The sequence below is a fragment of the Aethalodelphis obliquidens genome, unplaced genomic scaffold (genome assembly GCF_003676395.1).
Source record: "Aethalodelphis obliquidens isolate GAN/ISIS:26980383/991018 unplaced genomic scaffold, ASM367639v1 scaffold45, whole genome shotgun sequence".
In the NCBI taxonomy this organism is placed as follows: Eukaryota; Metazoa; Chordata; class Mammalia; order Artiodactyla; family Delphinidae; genus Aethalodelphis; species Aethalodelphis obliquidens.
Window position 1 is genome coordinate 10926413 of NW_020837989.1, and position 21866 is coordinate 10948278.

General features: G+C 39.7%; 1 protein-coding gene across 1 annotated transcript in view; it reads right to left on the reverse strand.

The window, feature by feature from the left end:
- The window catches only part of STK32A (serine/threonine kinase 32A), a 120926-nt gene that overhangs the window by 2203 nt on the left and 96857 nt on the right, over positions 1-21866 (reverse strand). Inside the window, exons 8-12 of the mRNA XM_027081695.1 lie at positions 15799-15896; positions 10425-10541; positions 7910-8035; positions 6313-6441; positions 94-158 (exon numbers count right to left, since the gene is read on the reverse strand). Coding sequence (XP_026937496.1) covers positions 94-158; positions 6313-6441; positions 7910-8035; positions 10425-10541; positions 15799-15896 — 535 coding nt within the window. The remainder of the gene's footprint in view (positions 1-93; positions 159-6312; positions 6442-7909; positions 8036-10424; positions 10542-15798; positions 15897-21866) is intronic.

Here is a 21866-nt window from a genome sequence, read left to right on the forward strand (position 1 = left end):
AAATGTTTAAAACTATATTAAGTCTTTGCAAGTTGAATCTGGCTGAAACACTCCATCATTCGCTGAGCTGCTGTTCTTCCAGGGGTTACTTACTTCTCTCGGTTGAAAATTATGAACTCCTTTTGGACAGATTCAAGGTGCTCCTGAAGAAGGCACATCTTCCGGGTGAATGTTGGAAAAAAGATAGAGGTATAGTTAGCAGACCAATGAAGATCCTCAAGTAGCCAATAACCTACTGAGTGTCTGTTAACTGAGTGGCCCAAATCGAGGAGGACCAGTGTGTCCTCAAAATAGATGCTATCTGAGAGTTTGTAGCAGGAGTGAGACCACAATGAGATTAATAGAGGAGCATAGAGGAAAGAAACAGGGAAAAATACATCAACTCTCTGCTCCCCACGATGAGGCAGCAAAGAAGACCTGGGTTATGGTTTACGAGCTGGATGTCTTTCAGCCATTTAGCCCAAGAAACCACGGCTTCAAGGCAGATGGGCACAAGGGTTTATTAAGCTGGTCACCTATTTGCTTCTCATCTCCTGGCCCTCATGTAAAAGGTTTGGAGGTTCTGAAACCAATTCCCCCTAAAACTGAGTTCCCCTGCCAAGTTTATGATTAATCTCTCTGTCCAAAACTTTATTCCCTTTTCTGTCCTGCCCCTGTCCCCCTCAGGATTCAAAGAGAAGGGGAGACTGAAACTGAGCAGGACCCTGTGGGGCCTTCCCACGTACAAAAGTCCCTCTGTGCCCCCGTTTTTCTTTGTAGAGAAAAAAGGCTTTAGTCTCCTAGGCCTTTCCCAAGTTCCAAAGAGCACTGAAGCAGTTAATTATTAGGACAATAGAATCACAGGACTCCCATTTCCTCCTGAAGGGAACTGGATAACCATCTGATGCATATCTTTGAGTTGTTCTGTAGAAACTCAGACCCTCCAGCCAAGTGGGGGGATGGTGACTAAATGCTGACCAGAGCACGTAGGCCCCAGGCTGGTTGGAACCAGAGGGTTGAGATTCCCAAAACATCACCCCGTTCCCTCGCCACCAACCGATCAGAAGAAGGTCCATGAGCTGAACACGCATCCTAGGACCCTCTCTCCTAACACTGTCTTTAAAAAACCCTTGTCTGAAAGCCATCGGGGAGTTTGGGTCTTTGGAGCCCATCCCCTCCTCCCCTTTCACCTTGCTTGACCCCTGCCATAAACCTTTCTCTGCTCTAAACTCAAACATTTCGGTTTGTTTGACCTCACTGTGTGTCAGGCACACAAACTTGGGTTCAACAACAGTTCTGCTTGGATTTAACGAGTAGCCTAGAAACATGTCTTCACGCTGAATTCGGATTGACTGTTCCCCTCAACTGCGCTGGGGCTGATTATACTTCAGTTGTGGTGAGCAGGCTTCTCCAGTTGTGACTTTCTCACAGATTTGCAAAGCATTTGCTTTGCTGCTTCACTGTCTGGCTGTCAGTATCTCTAGATGACGTTTCCAACATAATCAGAAAATGTAACCTCAGAGAAATGACCATCATGAGGCCCAGTATAGTATCAGCCCCAGATCAAAGGTTTTAAAAGTCTGTAACAAAATACTTCCAAATGACTTCTGATGACAAATATTCTTCTTGAAGGAAAAAATATCATTCATTCATTTTGTTTTTAAATCTAGGAATTAGAAAATACTAAGTCTTCAAGTACCAGAGAGTTTTTTTTTTTTTTTTTTTAACCTTTCCTGAACAAATAATTAAGTGTTGGGAGAGTAAACTATAAAAAGGAGAGGACATTTTCAGAGAAGGGGTGGGGGGAAGCAAAACAAAGGAGAGAAAAGAGATTCTGCTACACCTCACTCTTATCCTCAAGTTGGGGTACCTGTAACCCTGGGGGTTTCCAGTATCAGTAATAGGGGACATGAAGCTATGGGATAAACATGATCTGATAGAGCTCCTGGGGGCAGCAGATTTACCCCAAGATTGTAGAACAAATATTTTTAACATTTAAATATTACATAAAAATACATAAATATATAAAATATTACATAATGTCTTAACACATTTATATACTTTATATGTTTATATAAACATGTTTATGTTTTATATATGTTTGTATTTTATACATATACATGTTTCTATATGTACATATTTATGTATTTATATATATTATAGACATAAAAATATATGTATAATATAAACATAAATAAATACATAAACATACAAAATGTTATATAAAGTTTAACATGAAGATATTTAAAATATTAACATTTTAAAATATTTTAACATTAAAAGTCAAGATTATAGTCACTAAAATGCAGAAATTCACTCAAGTTCTTTTCTCTGTCATATAACTCTGTTTTATTTAAACAAAGATGTAAAGTGCACACTCAGATGAGTTTGTGATACGGCACTGCAAACCCTATGAGTCCCACCCTGGCCCTAAGGGCTCATGTGCCACATGTTCTTTTTCCTCTACTTTAGTTGGAAAAGTTTAAGAAGTGCAGCTACATGGACAAGTCAACAGCAGTAGCCAGAGTATGAGGGAGAGGAGTGGGGAGCAAACAGAATGGAGGAACGAATGAGTCTTATGTGGTTGAAAAGAGAACTACTGATTAAAAAATGTTAGAATGTGCTTCTCAGGGATGACAGAGCAAACCGAGATTAGACTGGTGTAAGTAGAGATGGCATCAGAAATATCTGAAGGGTTTAGAGCAGGTGGAAATCTCAGGAGGCAGAAAAAGAGGACTTAGGTCATTTGCTTCCATAGCAGGCAGACTGGGTGTGTGTCAGTCTTTTTGGTTCTCTACTTTAAAGGGGCTGATGAGCAGAGAGGGTCAGTGGAGAACATCCTGGATGCAAAGAAACAACAGAGGCATCTACTGTGAGCATGAACCAGAGTCATGGAAAAGAATGGAGTTAGAAGTCAGGAAGTCGAGCAGAAAAGTAAAACATAAAAAATGGCTAACTTTTTTTTTATTTTTTAGGGTTAGCTCTTTAATTTTTTTTTGTTTCTGTTTTTTAATTTTTATTTTATACTGGACTATAGTTGATTTACAACGTTACTAACGTTGTGTTAGTTTCGGGTGTACGGCAAAGTGATTCATTATACATATAGCTATTCTTTTTCAAATTTCTTTTCCCATTTAGGTTATTACAGAATATTGAGCAGAGTTCCCTGTGTTATACAGTAGGTCCTTATTAGTTATCTATTTTGGATATAGTAGTGTGTATATGTCAATCCCAAACTCCCAATCCATCCCTCCCCCACTCCGTCTCCCCCTTAGCAGCCACAGGTCTGTTCTCTGTGAGTCTGTTTCTGTTTTGTAGATAAGTTCATTTGTGTCATATTTTAGATTCCACATGTAAGTGATATTCTGTGATGTATGTCTTTCTCTTTCTGACTTACTTTACTTAGTATGATAATCTCTAGGTCCATCCATGTTGCTGCAGATGGCATTATTTCATTCTTTTTTATGGCTGAGTAATATTCCATTGTGTATATGTACCACATCTTCTTTAACAACGGCTAGCATTTTGGCAGACATGTACTAATTGACTCAGAACAGTCTATGAAGTAGGTAGCAATACTAACTCCATTTTATAAATGAGGAAGCAGAGACACAGGGGGGAAAGGAAAACTTTAGTGCTTTTACTTTATTTAATCATGGCCTGCATTCTACAGCTGTAGGTGGTAACAGTCACTGCATACCTGAATCACCTGAAGAACTTAAAAAATCCTGATGCCCAGGCCACACCCCCAGATTCAGCTGAATGAATAAACAAGCATGATGATGAAGTAAGGAGCTGCTAAGACTGACTCTCACATTTTAAAATCCTTGAATAGAGATAAAGTGCTACTTTGAGATGCACCATCTTTCTGATTCTTCTTTGAGGGAAGGCTACTCTTTGTTTTGAAACAAAATCCTTTTTATTTTTAAATGGAGGCTCTAAGATTAGGAGAAACTAGAGCAAAATGATGGCAGAGGCAGCTCCAGACCCCCAACCCTCAACAGAGACATCAGAAAAACAAACAGAAACTGTTAGGGCCAACACTGTCAGAACTCTGGAAAGCAAGCAAAGGTTTATAGCAACCAGACAAACACTGAATCAGGAAAAAAGCAACTTAAAAATGGTCCTGGTGTTTAAGGAAATCTCTATCAAAATATTATCTGAACACAAGCTAACATAACAAGAGACAGCAGTGGTGATGCATGACAAGGAATAGCCTTTTTGCAGAATAGTTTGTAAAAGTCACTCAAAAATGCAAGTACAGCCTTCAACAATCAAAAAACAGCAAACCCTAGAGAAGAAAGGGGAGAATCTGATTTCTGGACTTACTGGATTGTAATAGTCAACTAGCAAGTTTTCAACAAAAATACCACAAGGTGTACAAAGAAACAAGAAAGTATGGCCCATTCAAAGAAACCAAATAAACTGACATAAATCATCCCTGAGGAAGCCCAGACACTGGACTTACTAGACAGCGACCCTAAAACAACTATTTTAGGTATGCTCAAATAGTCAAAGGAAACCATGGAAGGAAACCATATGTTAGGCCACAAAACAGGTCTCAATAGATTTAAAAAGATTAAAATCATACAAAATATTTTCTCTGACCACAATGAATGAAGCTAGAAATCAAAAACAGAAGAAAAACTGGAAAATTCACAAACGTGGAAATTAAACAACATATTCTTAAGCAAGCGATGTGTCAAAAAAATAAATCACAAGAAGAATTAGGAAATATTTTGAGGCGAATGAAAACAAAAATACAACATGCCAAAACTTAAGAGATGCAGAGAAAGGCAGTGCTCAGAGGGAACTTTATAGCTGTAGATATCTACATTAAGAAAGCAGAAATATCTTAAGGTCAAGAATGGCATAGTACAAGGGTTGGGGTGGGGGAAGTAGACAGATCATATAGAGCATGGAAGGCATGGCAAAAGTTACTCACAGATTGCTGTCATCTCTAAAACTTTAGAAAACTTGTAATTAAGATGATGTCCTGTACTTGGCTACATTTGGGGGTCTGTTAACAGAGGAGCCTGCATAGGCAAGCTTTCTAGGTGCGAAGGAAGGAGCTGGCCTGGAGAAGCTGGTTGGTTATGATATGAAGAAGAACAGGTCATTAGGAGGAAGATGGGTGAAGTAAAAAGGAAGAAGCAAGATGGATTTGTGGCATAGCTAAGCATTCCTTGGAGGGCCCTAGAAAACACTTAAGGATGGGAATCTGGTAAGAGGCCAGTTCTGTGGACAAACAGGATGTGGACTTCGGTTAACTGACCGTTAAAGGGTATACTAGCCCCTGAGGACTAGAGAAATGAGGGACATTGAGGATACTTATTTGTTTGAAGAGCTATTTTCACCACAAGACTATGCAATCTTTGAGAACAGAGATGTCAGTGAATGCAGGAATAATATCTCATCTATATCTCTCTCCAGTGTTGAGCACAGAATGTGGCAGATAATAGGGATTCAATAAAAATAGCCTAAACAATTGGATGGGGGGAGGGATGGAGGGGTGGAGAGATGGAGGAATGGAGGGATGGAGAGATGCAGGGATGGAAGAATGGAGGGATGGAGAGATGCAGGGATGGAAGAATGCACGACCATTAGTTGAGTGGGTAGGGTGACGGGTGGATGAATGGATGGCCATTAGAGGCAAAATGAATGTTTGTTACTTTACCATCATTATAATATGCAGAACCACATGTATAAAATCCTACTGAGTCCCTGCAGGTTACCCTATTGAAATCTGACCTCGAACTCTGACAGAGGATAATGCAGTTAGTTACAAAATTAATTTGACTCAGCCTGAATTCCAGCAATAGTGCTCACCCGTATAAGAGTTCTATCTTTTCTGTGAATAGATACTCCTTACTTCTGCTAGCCCTGATATCACAAGATTCTGCGTCCGGCAAAGAACAGACACCCCCGTCTAGGGTCTGCTGCTCCCAGTGAGTCCTTGGAGTGTGGCCCAAAACAGCCACCATGTGTGTACTGTAGAACCAGCCCATTTCCATCATTTTAGGGATGGTCACCTGACCTAGGCTTGACCAATTTGATTTTCTCCCAGGAGATTGCAAAGTTTGAATTGAGAGCTGGGAGAGGGCAGTAAGGGAATCAAGTTAATGGCAGAAACCTAGGGGGGAGGAAGTCCACCTGTGAAATGTTGCTGCTGGGACCCCCCAGAGCTGCCCTTTCAGAAGCTGGGGTGTTCAGCTCCGCCTCACATTCATGAAGCAGCCAGTTCTCGTGGGATGGCCGCCCACCAGAAGCTCTCCCACGAATTGCAGCTGCCACGAAGATTCCCACGACCCTGGGTCTGAGGGGACTGCTTACCTGGGAGGAATCACATTTCCTCATTTCCTTCTCCTTCTTGGCCAGGCGCTTCTTTTTCTTGTGAAGAGGCTTGGACTCCAGAATCATTTCTTCGAGCTCAAAGGTGGGGTCGCAATTCAGCCTGCCTTTCTGCAAGGAAGACAGGTTGACGCACTCCTTAGATACCTGTATCTTTCTAAAACTAGACCCAACCGGATAAGGAGAATAACACTCCCTCCTGCAGGAGCAGTCCAAGAATAACGAGCTCGGAGTCCCACTTGAAGTTTGAAATAATTTATTGCCAACCTTGCTTTTCATGTTCTTTGATTTTGTATATTTTTCTAAACTCCCAAGGAGCCTTCCATGAGTTAGAAAGGAAATCCTATTATAATTATTTTTCTAAAGTTTGCCTTTGGGGCTGTTTCTTGAAGTGGGTTCAAGGGTAGATCAGAATCACCTGAGTTGATTCCCCGTTTCCCCAACCAGACCTGGAGAATTAATGTTTCTGAACGCGAGGGCCAGGAAATTGCATGTTTAACGAGCTGCCCAGATGATTCAGATGCACAATTAAGTCAGAGAAGTCTAGGTAGAAGGTCTCTCGAGGCAGCGCTCATTGCAGGGTGCATGGCAGAGCAGAAACAACAGGAAAGGTGCCTGGATCTCCACGGCGTCACGCATCACCCACGGTGCAAGCGGCCCCTGCTGGACCCTGGAGGGTGGCCAGGTAGGACCCCACCCCTCTGCTCCTCCATGAGCTTGTTATTCTGCCAATCTGCCGACAACTGAATGTGTAAAATCAGGCTGTGGGGAGAGAGGGGAGTCAGGGCGCTCACTTGGTCCCTTGGCCGGAGCTTCTGGGTCTGGCTTTTACCAGCCGACTGCGGGAGGCCACAGATGCCTTGGCCGGGTATAGACGGTGGGAATTATTTCGCTTTGGCTATTAGTCATTGTGAATATTGGTCCAGCATAGAACTACCAGAGGAAGAGGCGTGCATGGTAAAGATAAATACCCCACCCCATCCCCAGCAGCTGTCAGTTCTTTGACTCAGAACTCCTTGGATACAAATTTCTATATCTTTGGAATCAGAGAAAACTTTTTTTTTTAATTGGCAGATTCCCAGAAATGACTGTTTGTAGGATTAGGACTTCCATTAAAAGTAAGCCACAGGGGCTTGCCTGGTGGTGCAGTGGTTGAGAGTCCGCCTGCCGATGCAGGGGACACGGGTTCGTGCCTTGGTCTGGGAGGATCCCACATGCCGCGGAGCGGCTGGGCCCGTGAGCCATGGCCGCTGAGCCTGCGTGTCCGGAGCCTGTGCCCGCAACGGGAGAGGCCACAACAGTGAGAGGTCCGCGTACCGCAAAAAAAAAAAAGTAAGCCACAAAACGTGGTTAGGAGCTGGAACTCCCAACATAGATCTAGATTAGAATCTCAACCCAGCTGTGTGACTTTGGTGGCCCATCTACCCTGTGTGTGCCTCAGTTTTCTCATCTGTAAAATAGAAATCTGGGCTGTCTTACAACATTGGCGCGTTATCTAATGAGACCATGTGCATATCTGGCACACAGAGTTAATGTGCATTGAATGAGAGTTACTATGGGTTTGTTAAGATTGACTCACGTTAGGAATAAATCCTGGAATGAGCCTCTTCTGCAAAACTGCGTCCCAGTTCATATCATTCATATATGGGAAGTTTTGAACATCAGACAAATGGGAAAATCGTTGGTCTGGATTCGGTTCCAGTAGCTGCCAATGGAATACAAACACCAAGATCATGAGGAAGGTCAAAACTTGGAGTGCAAAAAAGCATACAGATTCCCTATGAATATTTCCAAGTATAGGATTGAAGGAAACAAGTAGTGTTCTCCCTTCTTAGCCCCATAAACAAATACTATAGATGAGTGGTCAGAATGAATTGTAAGTTGGTTTTTGTAAGTTGCAACGTGGTGAGTGAAAATAGCTTGTCCTACTGAGTCAAACTTATGTGTGATTACTGATTCCCCAACTTAGTAATGATGGGCAAGTTTGTTCTCTAAACCTCAGTTTACCCATCTGTAAAAAAGGGATAATAAGCTATTTCATAAGGTTTAGCTACGATTAAATCAAGCCATGTATATAAAGTGGCCAAGAGGTCTGTTCTTCTTACGTGGAAAATGTACATTGGTTTTAACAAATGAAATTTATTTCACACTAGAAAATTTAGCCGTTTTTACCACTAATCAAAATATACTGGGGTGAAACAGATAAGATGTAACTAAGGTTGCTGTGATAGTTCTGGGGTTTATGAACTGGGATTAAAGAATTTTTCCCCTTTAACCACTCCAGAGCCAACATCACTTCAGTCCTGTGGCTCAAATGGAAAATAGCAGTTCCACTTGAGAATGGGCCTGGAGGTGACAGCCATGGGTCATCAGTGTGCACTTTTGGGATGATAGCGCTGTCTTGGAACTAAGGAAAATTTGCTTATGGAAAATGACCCCCGCCCCCATTCTGTATCTTTGACATCACCAACGGCAATATCCCTATTCCAAAACAGAACACTGGACCCATAGACAAGAGACATAGGTTTTGAATTCTTAGCCCCCAAATCTCTTTTCCTTGACCAGTTACAACCTGGGCAATTTTCTCTCTTCAGAAAAAAGCCAAGCTCATCCTCTTAGGCTCCTCATTCTTTCTTTCACGTAATTATTCACTATACATGACTGAGCTCTCACTACAGCTGTCCTTAATCTTTCTGGTGAACACAGGCACCTTGAAAAGCTGAGGAAAACTGTGGACCTCATTAATTTAAATACCAAAGTCTACCACCTGTCATACTCTGTGTTAAGTGCTGAGGACACCATGAACAAGTCAGACGTGGTCCTTCCCTCATGCAGCTTAAAGAACAATGGTCATTAACCCAAGAGTCACACACGTGCAATGTATAATTTAAAAGTGTGAAAAATATGATGAAGGAAAGTTCGTGCTGTGTGATCTGAAAACAGAGGGAGGCTCCCAGAGGAAGTGATACGTGAGCTGAGATCTAAAGATGTGTTTCTCAAACTATGCAGAAGGGCCAGTTATTTCTCTTTGTTTGTTTGGTTTAATTTCCAACCCACTGAAGTCAATATGAGGTGTTACTGTGCATGGCTGGTGTAGAACACCACACGGTGTGCAACTTGTGATTTGAGTTCAACATCACTGCATAGGCTTGGACCCTATTCAGTGAGATGAGTCCCTTGACGATGTGCTTTGAGGTATCAGAGGTATCAAGTTGCTATAAAAGTTTTAAAATACTTCTCTCAATTTCTGTACATGTTATGGACCTGTTGGAAGTAATTCGTGGACTTGAACCAGTCAGTGAATCGCATTAGTAGTACTGACCTAAAGGAGGGAGCTGGAAGAGCTGGGGATGGGAGCAATGTTCTAGGCAGTGAGACGAGCATGTGCAAAGGCCCTGTGGTTAGAGAATGATATATGAGGGTGAGGAGGGGGAGGGCAAAGAGGAGAGAAAAGCAGCTCAAAGCAGTTTGTAGTCAAAAGGGGGACAACAGTCCAAAATAAGACTTGAGGGGTAGTTAGAACCTTTATACCATATAAATAATTTTGATCTTTATTCTAAGAACAATGGGAAGGCAGTAAACTTTGCATTGAACAGATCCCTATGGGGCACAGCAGAGAAGAGAATGGAGTGTATAAAAGTGTACAGGGGCAAACCAGTGAAAAGGCAAGACTTGATGGCAGGAGGACTAGGAAGATAGATGGAGAGAAGTGACAGATCCAGAAGACATTTAAAAGGTCAGATATGAACATGGTGATGAACTGGGTATGCGGATGATGAATGATTTCTGGTTCTGGCTTATATTAGTGGGTGGACGGAGATGCCAGAGCAGGAACGCTGGAGAAAGTCCAAGAAATAATGAGTTCAAGAATTCCATTTGGCACATGGAGTTTGAGATGTCTTTGGGACATTTAAGAGGACGTGTGTGTCACCTTATTAATGAAGCCATGTATTTGAAAGCTCTTAGCTGCAAAACCCACTCTGGAAATGTATTTATCGTGACTGCCTCCAATATTGTAACTTAACTTTTAACTTCAAACCAGAGCATGTGCTTCATTTTATCACTTCCTTTTGTCATGCATTTGTCCTTCTTACCTTTTTAAGAAGTGACACCATTTCCTGTGACCAGGCAGAAGGGTAAGTCACAAGCGCCGTCTCAAACATGTGTGCAATTTCCTTGCTGGAAGTACTGGAGCGAATGTGATACGGTCTCTTAAGGGAGAGAAGTAAGAGTCTTCATTTTTAAAGGGTAAAAGAAAAAATGTTCCTTTGCAAATGCTTCCAAGCTAAATTTTCAACTAGTAAAATCTAAATAGCATTTTCTAATCCCCTCCAGCCAATTGTTGTGTTGCCACATGCATATGTGGTCCACGGTTGCCAGATTTCCTACTTTTAAAAAAGCGTACCAGAAATCTATACATCCTTGTGAAATCTTGGAATTTTTAAAAGTTGGTAACCCTCTGGGTCAAAGGAAACATTTCTGTGGGCTAAATCCACGCCTGAGATGTCAGTTTGGAACTGTTTTGTAAGGTTAACTGATGTAAGTATTTACCTAAAACACTGGACAAGCGTTCAGTAAATGGAAATTTAAAAAATTGTTATTTAAGTGTTGATTATAAAGAGATTCAGAGTTTTGCCATACACACACCTCTTTTTACTTCTTCGAATCATAATGACTAAGCTCAGGTTAGAAGGTTACCCAGAAGACTTCAACCCCAGTCCCAAATGCTATGAGCTGCTAGTACTACGGAGTGGGGTGGAGAATTTTGTGATGAGGCAAAAGTATTTTTACCTCTGAGAGAACCAGATTCTTCTATAGTCCTAACTTGGGGGAAAAAGAAATTAAACAAAACGGTGGCTTTGTTATAATTTTCACAGATATCCACTAGAGGGCAGCCTTTACCTACATTGATTTCTCTGTTTCATACAGGATTCACCCTGGGATTGTCTCTCTTTGTGTGAAGTGAGCTACTTAAAGCTGGAGATTTTACCATCTTCACGTTTTTGCCCATGGGCCTAGCACCTAGTGAGTGCTCATTACATGTTTGTTGAATGACCACAAGTTTCATATTAGATTAACCAACAATAGGACAGTGAATATGGATATGTACATTTATCAAGTGCCTGACTCTTTCGAGATAATAAATGACCGTGGACCGATTTCTCCCAACTAAGTTGGGAGAAATGGAGGAGTTTAATTTTTTCCTTGTTGTAAATCATTATTAAAAGGTAACATAATGTAATTAAGTGTTGGAGCTCTGAAGGCAAAAGGATTTGAGTGCTAAACTGGGTCCGTCAATTTGAGTTTCAATTCCTTCATCTGTAAGATGAAGTTACTTCTGTAAAATGAACCACCTTAGGGGAGTGTTGGGAAAATTAAATGACATAATACATGTAAAGTTCTCAGTAGAGTGGCTAATATATATTAGACATAATACAGGAGAGAGATGATTATTGACATAAAGGTAAAAAGGATGGTGGCTATAAATGTAAATAATGAACAGCAAGATGAGTTATCAACAAAGGTGATGTGAAGGAAGGCTTAAGTCTATGCATGGCATGTCAACCGCAGTTACCCAGGGAACCAGGAAGTGCTAGGGGTTGACTCCCTAAAAGGGAGATTGACCAAACTTTATTTTTTTAATGCAAGGTTTAAAAACCCCTGCTGCATATTTTCTTCCCTCAAGACTGAATAAAGGACCATAGTTAGTTCATTTGTCTGAGTAATGATACAGTGGAAATAACCCTTGTAACTCAATATCAGAAAAAGAGTGCCGGTACCTTATCAGCATCATCAATGTTTATTGACTGTTTGCAAGCCAAGAGCACTGTGGGTCACTACATGTGATTCACTGCATGTTTACCGTTAAGAGCTGGGGCAGGTTGGCACACCAAGTTTCCCGGGTTATATGTATGTGCACATATATTTTTTCTAATTTTCTTTAATTCATTGATGTCTCGAAACCTGCTTTTGAGACATCTAAAAACACAAAATGCTTTGATAAACTAATAAAGGAACTAACAAATGCCACAAGCAAATGGCTTAAGTATGTTGTGGTTTTTTTCATTTACTTTAGGCCATATGACTGAATATAATATACATATATTTAAATCCTCATGCTCTGTCGACTTGTTCAAAATAGTCAAATTACCTTTGTCTTATACAGTAATGTATGTTTCTAGTTCCAAACTTGAAAATCCACATTAAGCCATCAACAACCAGAGCTTTATATATATTCATTTACCAAATATTGATTGAACGCCTACCATGTCCTGCACCTCTGCTGGGCCCTGGGGATACAATGAAGACAGGACAGATGGGATTTCTACAGTGGTCGAGCCTACAGTCTACTCAGCAAAACCATAAATAATAAGAGAGACTGTACACACACACACACACACACACACACACACACACACACATCAATGGAATACATGCTATAAAGAAAAATTACAGTGTGCACTGACAGGATATAGCAGACAGTTTTAGGGCAGCATATAAATTAAGAATGAGAATATAAAAAATAACCAAGGTGGAAAAGGTAAAACATTAGATGGGACAAAGTGAGGTGTTGTGATTATAGTCTTATTTCAGGAGTACAAAAGCAAAAGAGCTACAGCCAAGGACGTACAATTAGTGCAAAACGACGTACTTCCCTATCATAAGCTAATACTATGGACAATACAAAATTAGAGAAGACGTGGACCTTGCCTTTACAATGGCAGTGCAAGCGGGGACACAGAGAGGTGACAAAGCAGCTTAAGGGCTATGGGACCATGGTCAGGACAAGATCAGACACCAAAGGGAAGTTTCAGGCACATTTCCCTTTGAAGCGTATATTTTTCTGTTAATCACAATTTGTAAATGTGGAGGAAATGATTGTTTAGCACCCTTCCTCTGTGGTTTAGTTGTGTTGCCAGTTGTAATTAAATGTTGGTATTTCATTTCTTCAGATTAGCTATATTTTGAAACATAATTACATGCAGGCTCCTTGGTGGTTCTTTGTGAGAATGTGTCAGAATCGTTTTGTAGTGACTTGTTCCTCTGTACTTTCAACAAGCATTTGTTATGTACCTGTTGAAAGCTAAATATTGTGGAAAGTACTAAACTGTATAAAACACTGGCTCCACCTTTAATAAATTTACAGTCTGATGATATAGAAGAGATTAAAACCATAAAAATAGATATATCTGGGGCTCCCCTGGTGGCGCAGCGGTTGAGAGTCCGCCTGCCGATGCAGGGGACACGGGTTCGTGCCCCGGTCCGGGAGGATCCCACATGCTGCGGAGCGGCTGGGCCCGTGAGCCATGGCCGCTGAGCCTGCGCGTCCGGAGCCTGTGCTCCGCAACGGGAGAGGCCACAGCAGTGAGAGGACCGCGTACCACAAAAAAAAAAAAAAGAAAAAAGATATATCTGGAAAAATTTACAAGGGTGATACATTTGCGAAATAGATTTAATCCTAAAATGTAAAATAGATTTACGTGTTCTGATGTAGAAAGTTCTACATTTTATTTTAAGTGGAAAAAAAAAGTCTCAACAGGTTAAAGCATAATTCTCTTTTTACTGAAACAACAGTAACTATGTATATGCGCATGTATGTGAAAATGTTACCCTTATAAAATCAGAAAAGGTTTGGAAGTAAATACAAGCTGTTAATTCTAGAAGATGAGATTGGAAGGTCAAATGAGTTTTTAATTTATTAATTGAGAATTTTCTAAGTCTGTCCTTTCTTAGAAATGATCAATATACATGAGATATAAGGATTCTGTTCTACAATTAAGACACATCCTTAACTTTACTCAAACTTAATTTAGCAATTTCCAAACTTATTCAAAGAGTGATTTTTTTAAACAAAGGCCAGGGCTTATCTTAGGAAATACCTTTATAGGCAAAGGAACAAGAGGAAAAGAGCTCCAAGGGATGCCTCGAGACAGGAGGGAGTCCAAAGAGGCCGAAGTGAGTTTGTGAAGAGTCAGGGTCATTCAAATTGAAGCAAAATCTGAAAAGTTAATATGATTCTAACGGGCAAAGAATGCCAAGCTAAGGTGTCTGAAGAGTGTCAGGGAGAAGAGGGGTGGGTAAGGCAGGTGAAGGGTGTGTGTGTGTGTGTGTGAATATACGAGGCATTAGGGAGTAACAGCATTTTTTTTTAACATGAAGTTATATCTGTGCTTTACAAAAAAGAATCTGCATTCCCATGTTCATTGCAGCATTATTCACAATAGCCAAGGCACAGAAACAGCATAAATATCCATCAGCAGATGAACGAATAAAGACGTGTGTGTACATGATATACATATATATATTTATACACCCACATATATACATATATTTATAATATATACTTATATATGGTATTATATATTTACATATCATATCATTATATATGGATAAATTATAAATGAATAATGGAATATTATACATAACGTATATAATACATATCCATATACAATATATATGAATGGAATATTATTCAGCCATAAAAAAGGAAATCCTGCCTTTGCAGCGACATGGACAGACCTTGAGTCCAATACACAAACTGAAACAAGTCAGACAGAGAAGCCAAATAACTGCATCGTATCACTTACACGTGGAATCTTAAAAAAAAAAAAAATCAAACACATAGAAACAGAGAGTAGAATAGTTGCCAGAGGTTGAGGGTGGGGAAAATAGGGAGAGGTTGGTAAAAGGGTACACACTTTCAGTTGTGAGCCGAATGAGATCTGAGGATGTAAGTGTAACACAGTCACTATAGCTGATAACCCCGAATTTATATACGTAGATATGAATTCAGCAACCTCACAGTAACTACGCTTCACCTTTTCTAAGCAGAAAACGAAAAGAAAAATGAATCTGACAGTGTTAATACATTGTCAGTTACATCAAATCACAGGGAACTACCACGAGGTACAATAATATGGGAGGGAGAAAAAAAATCTTTTCTTAGCAAAATTCTTCCTAGGCATTTTCTTAGTTTAAGAAATGTTTCTTCTAAAAGGAAACTAGTCTAATTTGCCACTGAACCCAGAACTCAAGAGGCAAATGAAAGACAGGAATCCAACAAGACAGGGCATGAATTGTGTTGTATTAGTAATTCACACTGAATCAGAGCCCTGGACTCTGACTGCAAAATTATTTTCTTTAAACAAACAAATATATTTATATAAGATATGGAGTGACATATATTGATTTTCCCTCTCTGGGAGTTAATAATATCCCTATAATTCATTTAATTTTATCTGCATAATTTAATGTCAAGTCACATGCTTGGCCCCATATGTAGGAGAGTGAATTAATTATGGGCGGAAATCCCAAGGGTTTTTACCAGCACCACATGGCATTGTTGCTTTCATCTCTGAAACAAACTACTTGACTTTTGGCAAAAAAAAAAAAAAAAAAAAAATCCTTTCACTGTAAAAATGAAACTTGCTGGAAGAGTAACTAAAGAGAAATGTAATTCTACTGTACCCGGCCTCTCAACAGCTCATATGCTGTCACTCCCAGTGACCACCAGTCAACAGCAAAGGAATAACCTGCTTCTCTTCTGGAGTTGAACATCTCAGGTGCTGAAAAACACAGAAGAGTTAGGTCAGTTTTACTCCCTGAGACATTAACAAATCTATCTTCCCAACATGTTCCTCCAAAGGCGAATTACCAGGGAAAAGTGTACCAACACTTTTATGTGTGTTTATCATCCATTGCTAGATTGCTCACTGCAGGCAAAAGTTTCTAATTTTCTAGTCTTTCTCATTCATCACCAACACACACAGGCATACACAGCCCTTAATGGACAAATTCTTCTCTGACTTAGAGCATGCACCTATGAAAACTTGGATCCCATCAGGCCTCAAATGTGTGGCTGACTCTGAAAGCAGGAAGGCTGAGAAGAGGTTATATTCATTGTCTTGATTTGGAAGGGTTGTGATCAGGACGTAAATTTGTATTACTGCTGCAAACATTGTTCAGAATTTAGCTGCAACTACATGGGATTGACTCTCCATCTCAGCGTCATCTGGAAGAGGCAAAGGCAGCATTTGCAGACTGTACTGGGGCTGAGGGAGAGGAGAAAGGGTGGGACACTCTGAGAGAGACACGGTTTTCCATCACTTGTGGGGCATTGACCCTTTGTCCCATAGTTCTGTGAATTGGCTCCAGTGGAAGGCAGAACCTCAGTCAATCTTACCCCAGTGGAGACCCCTAGTTATGTGTTCTCTAACACACTGAGAACCTTCTACCTTCTACACACCCTTCCAAGAATGTACCTGACTCCTGAGGGATGGAGTGGGGAAAATGAAGTACAAAGCAAGGGCAGGTCTCTTCTCTGTTTGCTTGTCCAGTACCGAATCTGGCATCTAGTGTCACTCAACAGAAACTGGTTAAAAGAAGGAACAATACTGAACCAATCAATCAAGCCCTGGTTGCAAACATTAGCTGGAACCAGGCTGTCTGTGTTCACCAACTGCCTTCACCACTTATCGTGACCTTAAACGAGTCAGTGGGCTGAGCTTGAGAATCTTCATCAGCAAAATCAGAACAATGAGAAGGCAGTTCCTACAGAGGTGAGAAGCTAAATGAGATAATAATGCATGCCAAAATCTCAGCACAGTGTCTGGCACCTGGAAAGGACTCAAAAAACTAGGCACTCTTCTAGAGAGGCAAACATCCATAATAATGGGAATTTTACCTAGCCAAAAGTTGCACACTTGACCCAAGCCTCTGGTAGTAAGGTGCTGGCTCTGGACAAAGGAAATTGGTGTGATGTGGGACCTGCATACAGGTTTGCCCTGCCTGGTGCACTCAATTTCAAGGAAAATCCTGTGGGCAACATCCAATTAGAGAGGTACAATGTTGACATCCCAACGTCCGGGGTTGACCCAGACTATAAAAGCCCGCCGTAGCGGAACTAAGGAAGCTTCATTCCCTGGTGGATTCACCTTTCCTGCGTCACTGCATTCTTTCTGCAAGTCACAGCTCCCCGTGCAATTTGGGAGATAATGGTCCTGAACCCACGGTGCTCCCACAGACTGGATGGAGTGGGCTATACTTCTGCTTTCCCTTATCAGTATCTCACAGCAAGTCATCTGTAGATGACGTAGTCCCTCCAGGTGACAGATATCTCAGAGAAGCTGCAGAGAACTTTGAGGAATAAACAGACAACTGTGCTAAGAAATTATCCACCAGCATAAACATCACTCTATGAAAGCTGGGTATTCTGTCATCTTGGACCACCCTTGGAGTTTATATGAGTAGAATCCTCTTCTACTTACTGTTTTCCGGCATGAAGATACTTGAATATGCATTCATTCATTCAACAAATATTCATGGTATGCTAGGCATTAAGGAATTTTGGAAGAACACTAAGAAAAAACATGATGGCAACATACAAAAGCATAACAGGTGGGTAATTCTTTGAGCCCTCAAAGAGCTGAAAAGTCAGGGCAGGGAGATGCTGAGGGCTTCCATCAACCCTGCAGGAGGACTCCTTGCTCCTGAGATGGTACAAATAGAGGTGGAGAGGGACTAAGTTTCCTTCAAAAAAGACGTTGAGTATTTCATTTAGTTCTTAAACTATTTCCATACTTCCATTCAGAAAAGTAAATATAACATAAAAGAAAAATTAACAAGCATTTATAAGTAAATGGCCACGTAACCTTACACAGGGCACAATATAGAATCTTGACTCCACCACTGGGTCCTGTCCTGTTTACAACCATAGAAGTAACCACTATCCTGAATTTCTGTCGGTAATTTTCTTCTTGCCTTTCTACATAGATTTACTACCTGCGTTTGCATTTCTAAGCAACACCTTAGTTTTGCCTATTTTAATAATACATATGTTATATGTGTGTTGTGTATATATATATGTGTATATGACATTATGTATATATAACAGATGTGTGTATAACATATGTATATGTATTTGTGCATATATATATAACATGGGTGTGTGTGTGTGTTAAATCTTACTGCTCGTTTTCTTCGGTGACTTGCTTTTCTTGTTCCACATTATGTGTATAAAATTTATCCAACTTGCTGCACATAGTTTATTCACATTCAAAGCCATACGAATACACTGTCATTTACCTCCTTTCCTACTTTTAATAGCCATTTGGACTGTTTTCAATTTGGAGTATTTTGAATGATGCTCTCATGAACATTCCTGCACATGTAAGACTCCTCTAAGTCCACACGTCTTTAGGTTACATTTCTGGGAGGGGAAATTCTGGGATGGGCTGTGCATCTTCACCCATGCTAGATAATGCCACACTATTTACCACAGTGGTGGTACCAATTAACGCTCTGACTAGCAACGCATGAGACTTTGCTCAACCTCCTTATCCACTCTCGACATTAACTAACTTTGTGACTTTTCCAATCTAGTGGGTATGTAATGGTCTTCCATTGTGGTTTAAATTGGCATTCCCCTGATTACTAATAAGCTTGCCCATGCTTTAATACATTTATTAGCTATTTGGATTTGCATTATTTGGCTTTCAGATTTTAAAGCAACTGGACAGTAGATTCTGCTCAGGACATAAAGAAAGGGGACAAAAACTGATATATAAATATAGTACAACAGAAATAATTCATGGAATTTACAAAAATGATTCTAAATTTCCTCTATAAAATATGTGAATAATAAAGGTTTTCTGAAAAAGGATAAAGGGACTTGCATTCCATGTGTTAAACCACATTGTAAAGCTACAATAATTGATTTGAAAGCCACAGAATACAGATGCTAGTATATAAAAATACTTAGTTTATGATGAACATGTTTCAAATCAGCATGTATGGGATCTTATTTGATACATGGTCTCAAAACAATTATTTAAGAATATAACAAAAATGAAGTCACATCCTTACTGTATATCTTACCACATATATAGCTGGATTAAGAAAAATTAAACTATAACAAAAATAAGAATATAGGTAACCATGTCTAAAATCTAGAGGTAAGAAGATCTTGCCAAGAATATCATAAAAGGTAGAAGCTATAAAGTAAAAAGACTAATGGTTTAAGATCTGGAAGCAACCTAAGTGTCCATCAACAGATGAATGGATAAAGCAGATGTGGTAGATATATACCATGGAATACTACTCTGCCATAAAAAAGAATGAAATTTTGCCATTTGTAACAACATGGATGAACTTGGAGGGTATTATGCTAAGTGAAATAAATCAGAGAAAGACAAATGCTGTATAATATCACTTATATATGGAATCTAAAAAATACAACATCAAAAAGAGTCATGTACCAACATGTTCATTGCAGCTCTATTTACAATAGCCAGGACATGGAAGCAACCTAAGTGTCCATCAACAGATGAATGGATAAAGAAGATGTGGCACATATATAAAATGGAATATTACTCAGCCATAAAAAGAAATGAAATTGAGTTATTTGTAGTGAGGTGGATGGACCTAGAGTGTGTCAGACAGAGTGAAGTAAGTCAGAAAGAGAAAAACAAATACCATATGCTAACCCATATATATGGAATCTTAAAAAAAAAAAAAAAAGGTCATGAAGAACCTAGGGGCAAGATGGGAATAAAGACACAGACCTACTAGAGAATGGACTTGAGGACACAGGGAGGGGGAAGGGTAAGCTGTGACAAAGCGAGAGAGAGGCATGGACATATATACACTACCAAATGTAAAATAGATAGCTAGTGGGAAGCAGCCGCATAGCACAGGGAGATCAGCTCGGTGCTTTGTGACCACGTAGAGGGGTGGGATAGGGAGGGTGGGAGGGAGGGAGATGCAAGAGGGAAGAGATATGGGGACATATGTATATGTATAACTGATTCATTTTGTTATAAAGCAGAAACTAACACACCATTGTAAAGCAATTATACTCCAATAAAGATGTTAAAAAAATTAAAAAAAAATAAAAATAAAAAATACAACAAACGAGTGAATGTAACGAAAAAGAAACAGATTCATAGTTATAGAGAACAAACTAGTGGTTACCAGTTGGGGGAGGGAAGAGAGGAGGGGCAATATGGGGGGAGGGGCAATATAAGGGTAGGGGATTAAAACGTACAAACTACTGTTAGGTATAAAATAAGCTACAAGTACATACTGTGCAATACAGGGAATATAGCCAATATTTTATAATAACTATAAATGGAGTATAACCTTTAAAAATAAAAAAATAAAATAGACTACAAAAGAATATGACTAAGGGTTTGATGTTAGGAACATAGTTTTCATGTCAATAATGCTATAAGAACAGCAACTAAAAAGTAGGAAATTATATTTATAACACATGATACATTAGAATTTAATATCCTTTATATATAAAGGTCAAGAATTCTTTACATAATAAGAAATAGACAAAAATGTATTAATGCTCTAATAGAAAATGGGCAAAGAACATGAACAGGCAACTTACAAAAGAATTAAAAGCAATTTTAATGTCATAATGAGGTACCATTTTCACTTATCTTTTTTGCGAAGATTAAGATATTGACAGTGCAGCCCTGGTGAGGATGCAAGGAAGTGAATATCCTCAGATGCTTCCAGAGCAAATGAGTAGAAATCAACACAAACTTTCAGGAGGGAAATGCATTAACGTATATACCCTTTGACCAGAAATTCCTTGAATGGGGATTTATCACGGGAAATAAGTTGTTGCACATATTTCTGCTAACAGGATTTTTATCACAAATTTAGTTATATTTCAAAATGAGAAATAACCTAAAATTCAACAATAAAGAATTGGTTCAATAGATTTTGGTGCAGCCCTCTAATTCTGTAGCATGTGAACATTAAAAACGATAGTTATATATATGGGCCTGGACAAATAAGTAGTGTCAGTTGTGCAGAGCCAGGCTCTGAAGTCAGAGAGTAGTGGTTTCCGTTCTGGCTGAGATACACTTATTGCCAGTAGGCGGAGAGATAGCACAGCAGCGTGTGGAGGGTTAGACACTGGCATCCCTCACTGAATTGCTTTTAGTTTAAATGATGTCACACGTGCACTTAGGCCAGTGCTTGGCCAATAGGAAGAGCTCAGTAAATGTCAGCCATTACCCCTCCTGCTCTGTTGTCATCACCATCAGCATTCCAGACTTGAGACGCTTTCGATTTGGATTTAACTTTGTGCTCTGCCAGTTGCTTGCTGTGTGATTATACATGTCGCTTTCTCTGTAGGCCTGATTATTTGTAATCTATGAAAACATATTTCGTTGAGTTGCTTTGAAAATTTAATGATATAATGTTAAAAACTTAGCAAAATGCTTGGGACATAATAGATTCTCACTATATGATGCCTATTATTACATTTTAAAGTAAAAATTTAGGTTGCAAAACTCCAGTATGATCCAACTTAAAAAAATGTGTTTGTGTGTATACAGAATAAAGGTCTGGAAGGAAACCCTAAATATCTACAAGTAGAGAGATGAATTTCCCCATTGCTTAATCAGCATTTTCCATAGTATATCTGTTTGTTTGGTTTGGTTAATTTGGAGAAGAGGAATGTTTTAATTGGTTAAGCTCTAAGCGATCTGAATGATATTTACACAGACCACGGATGG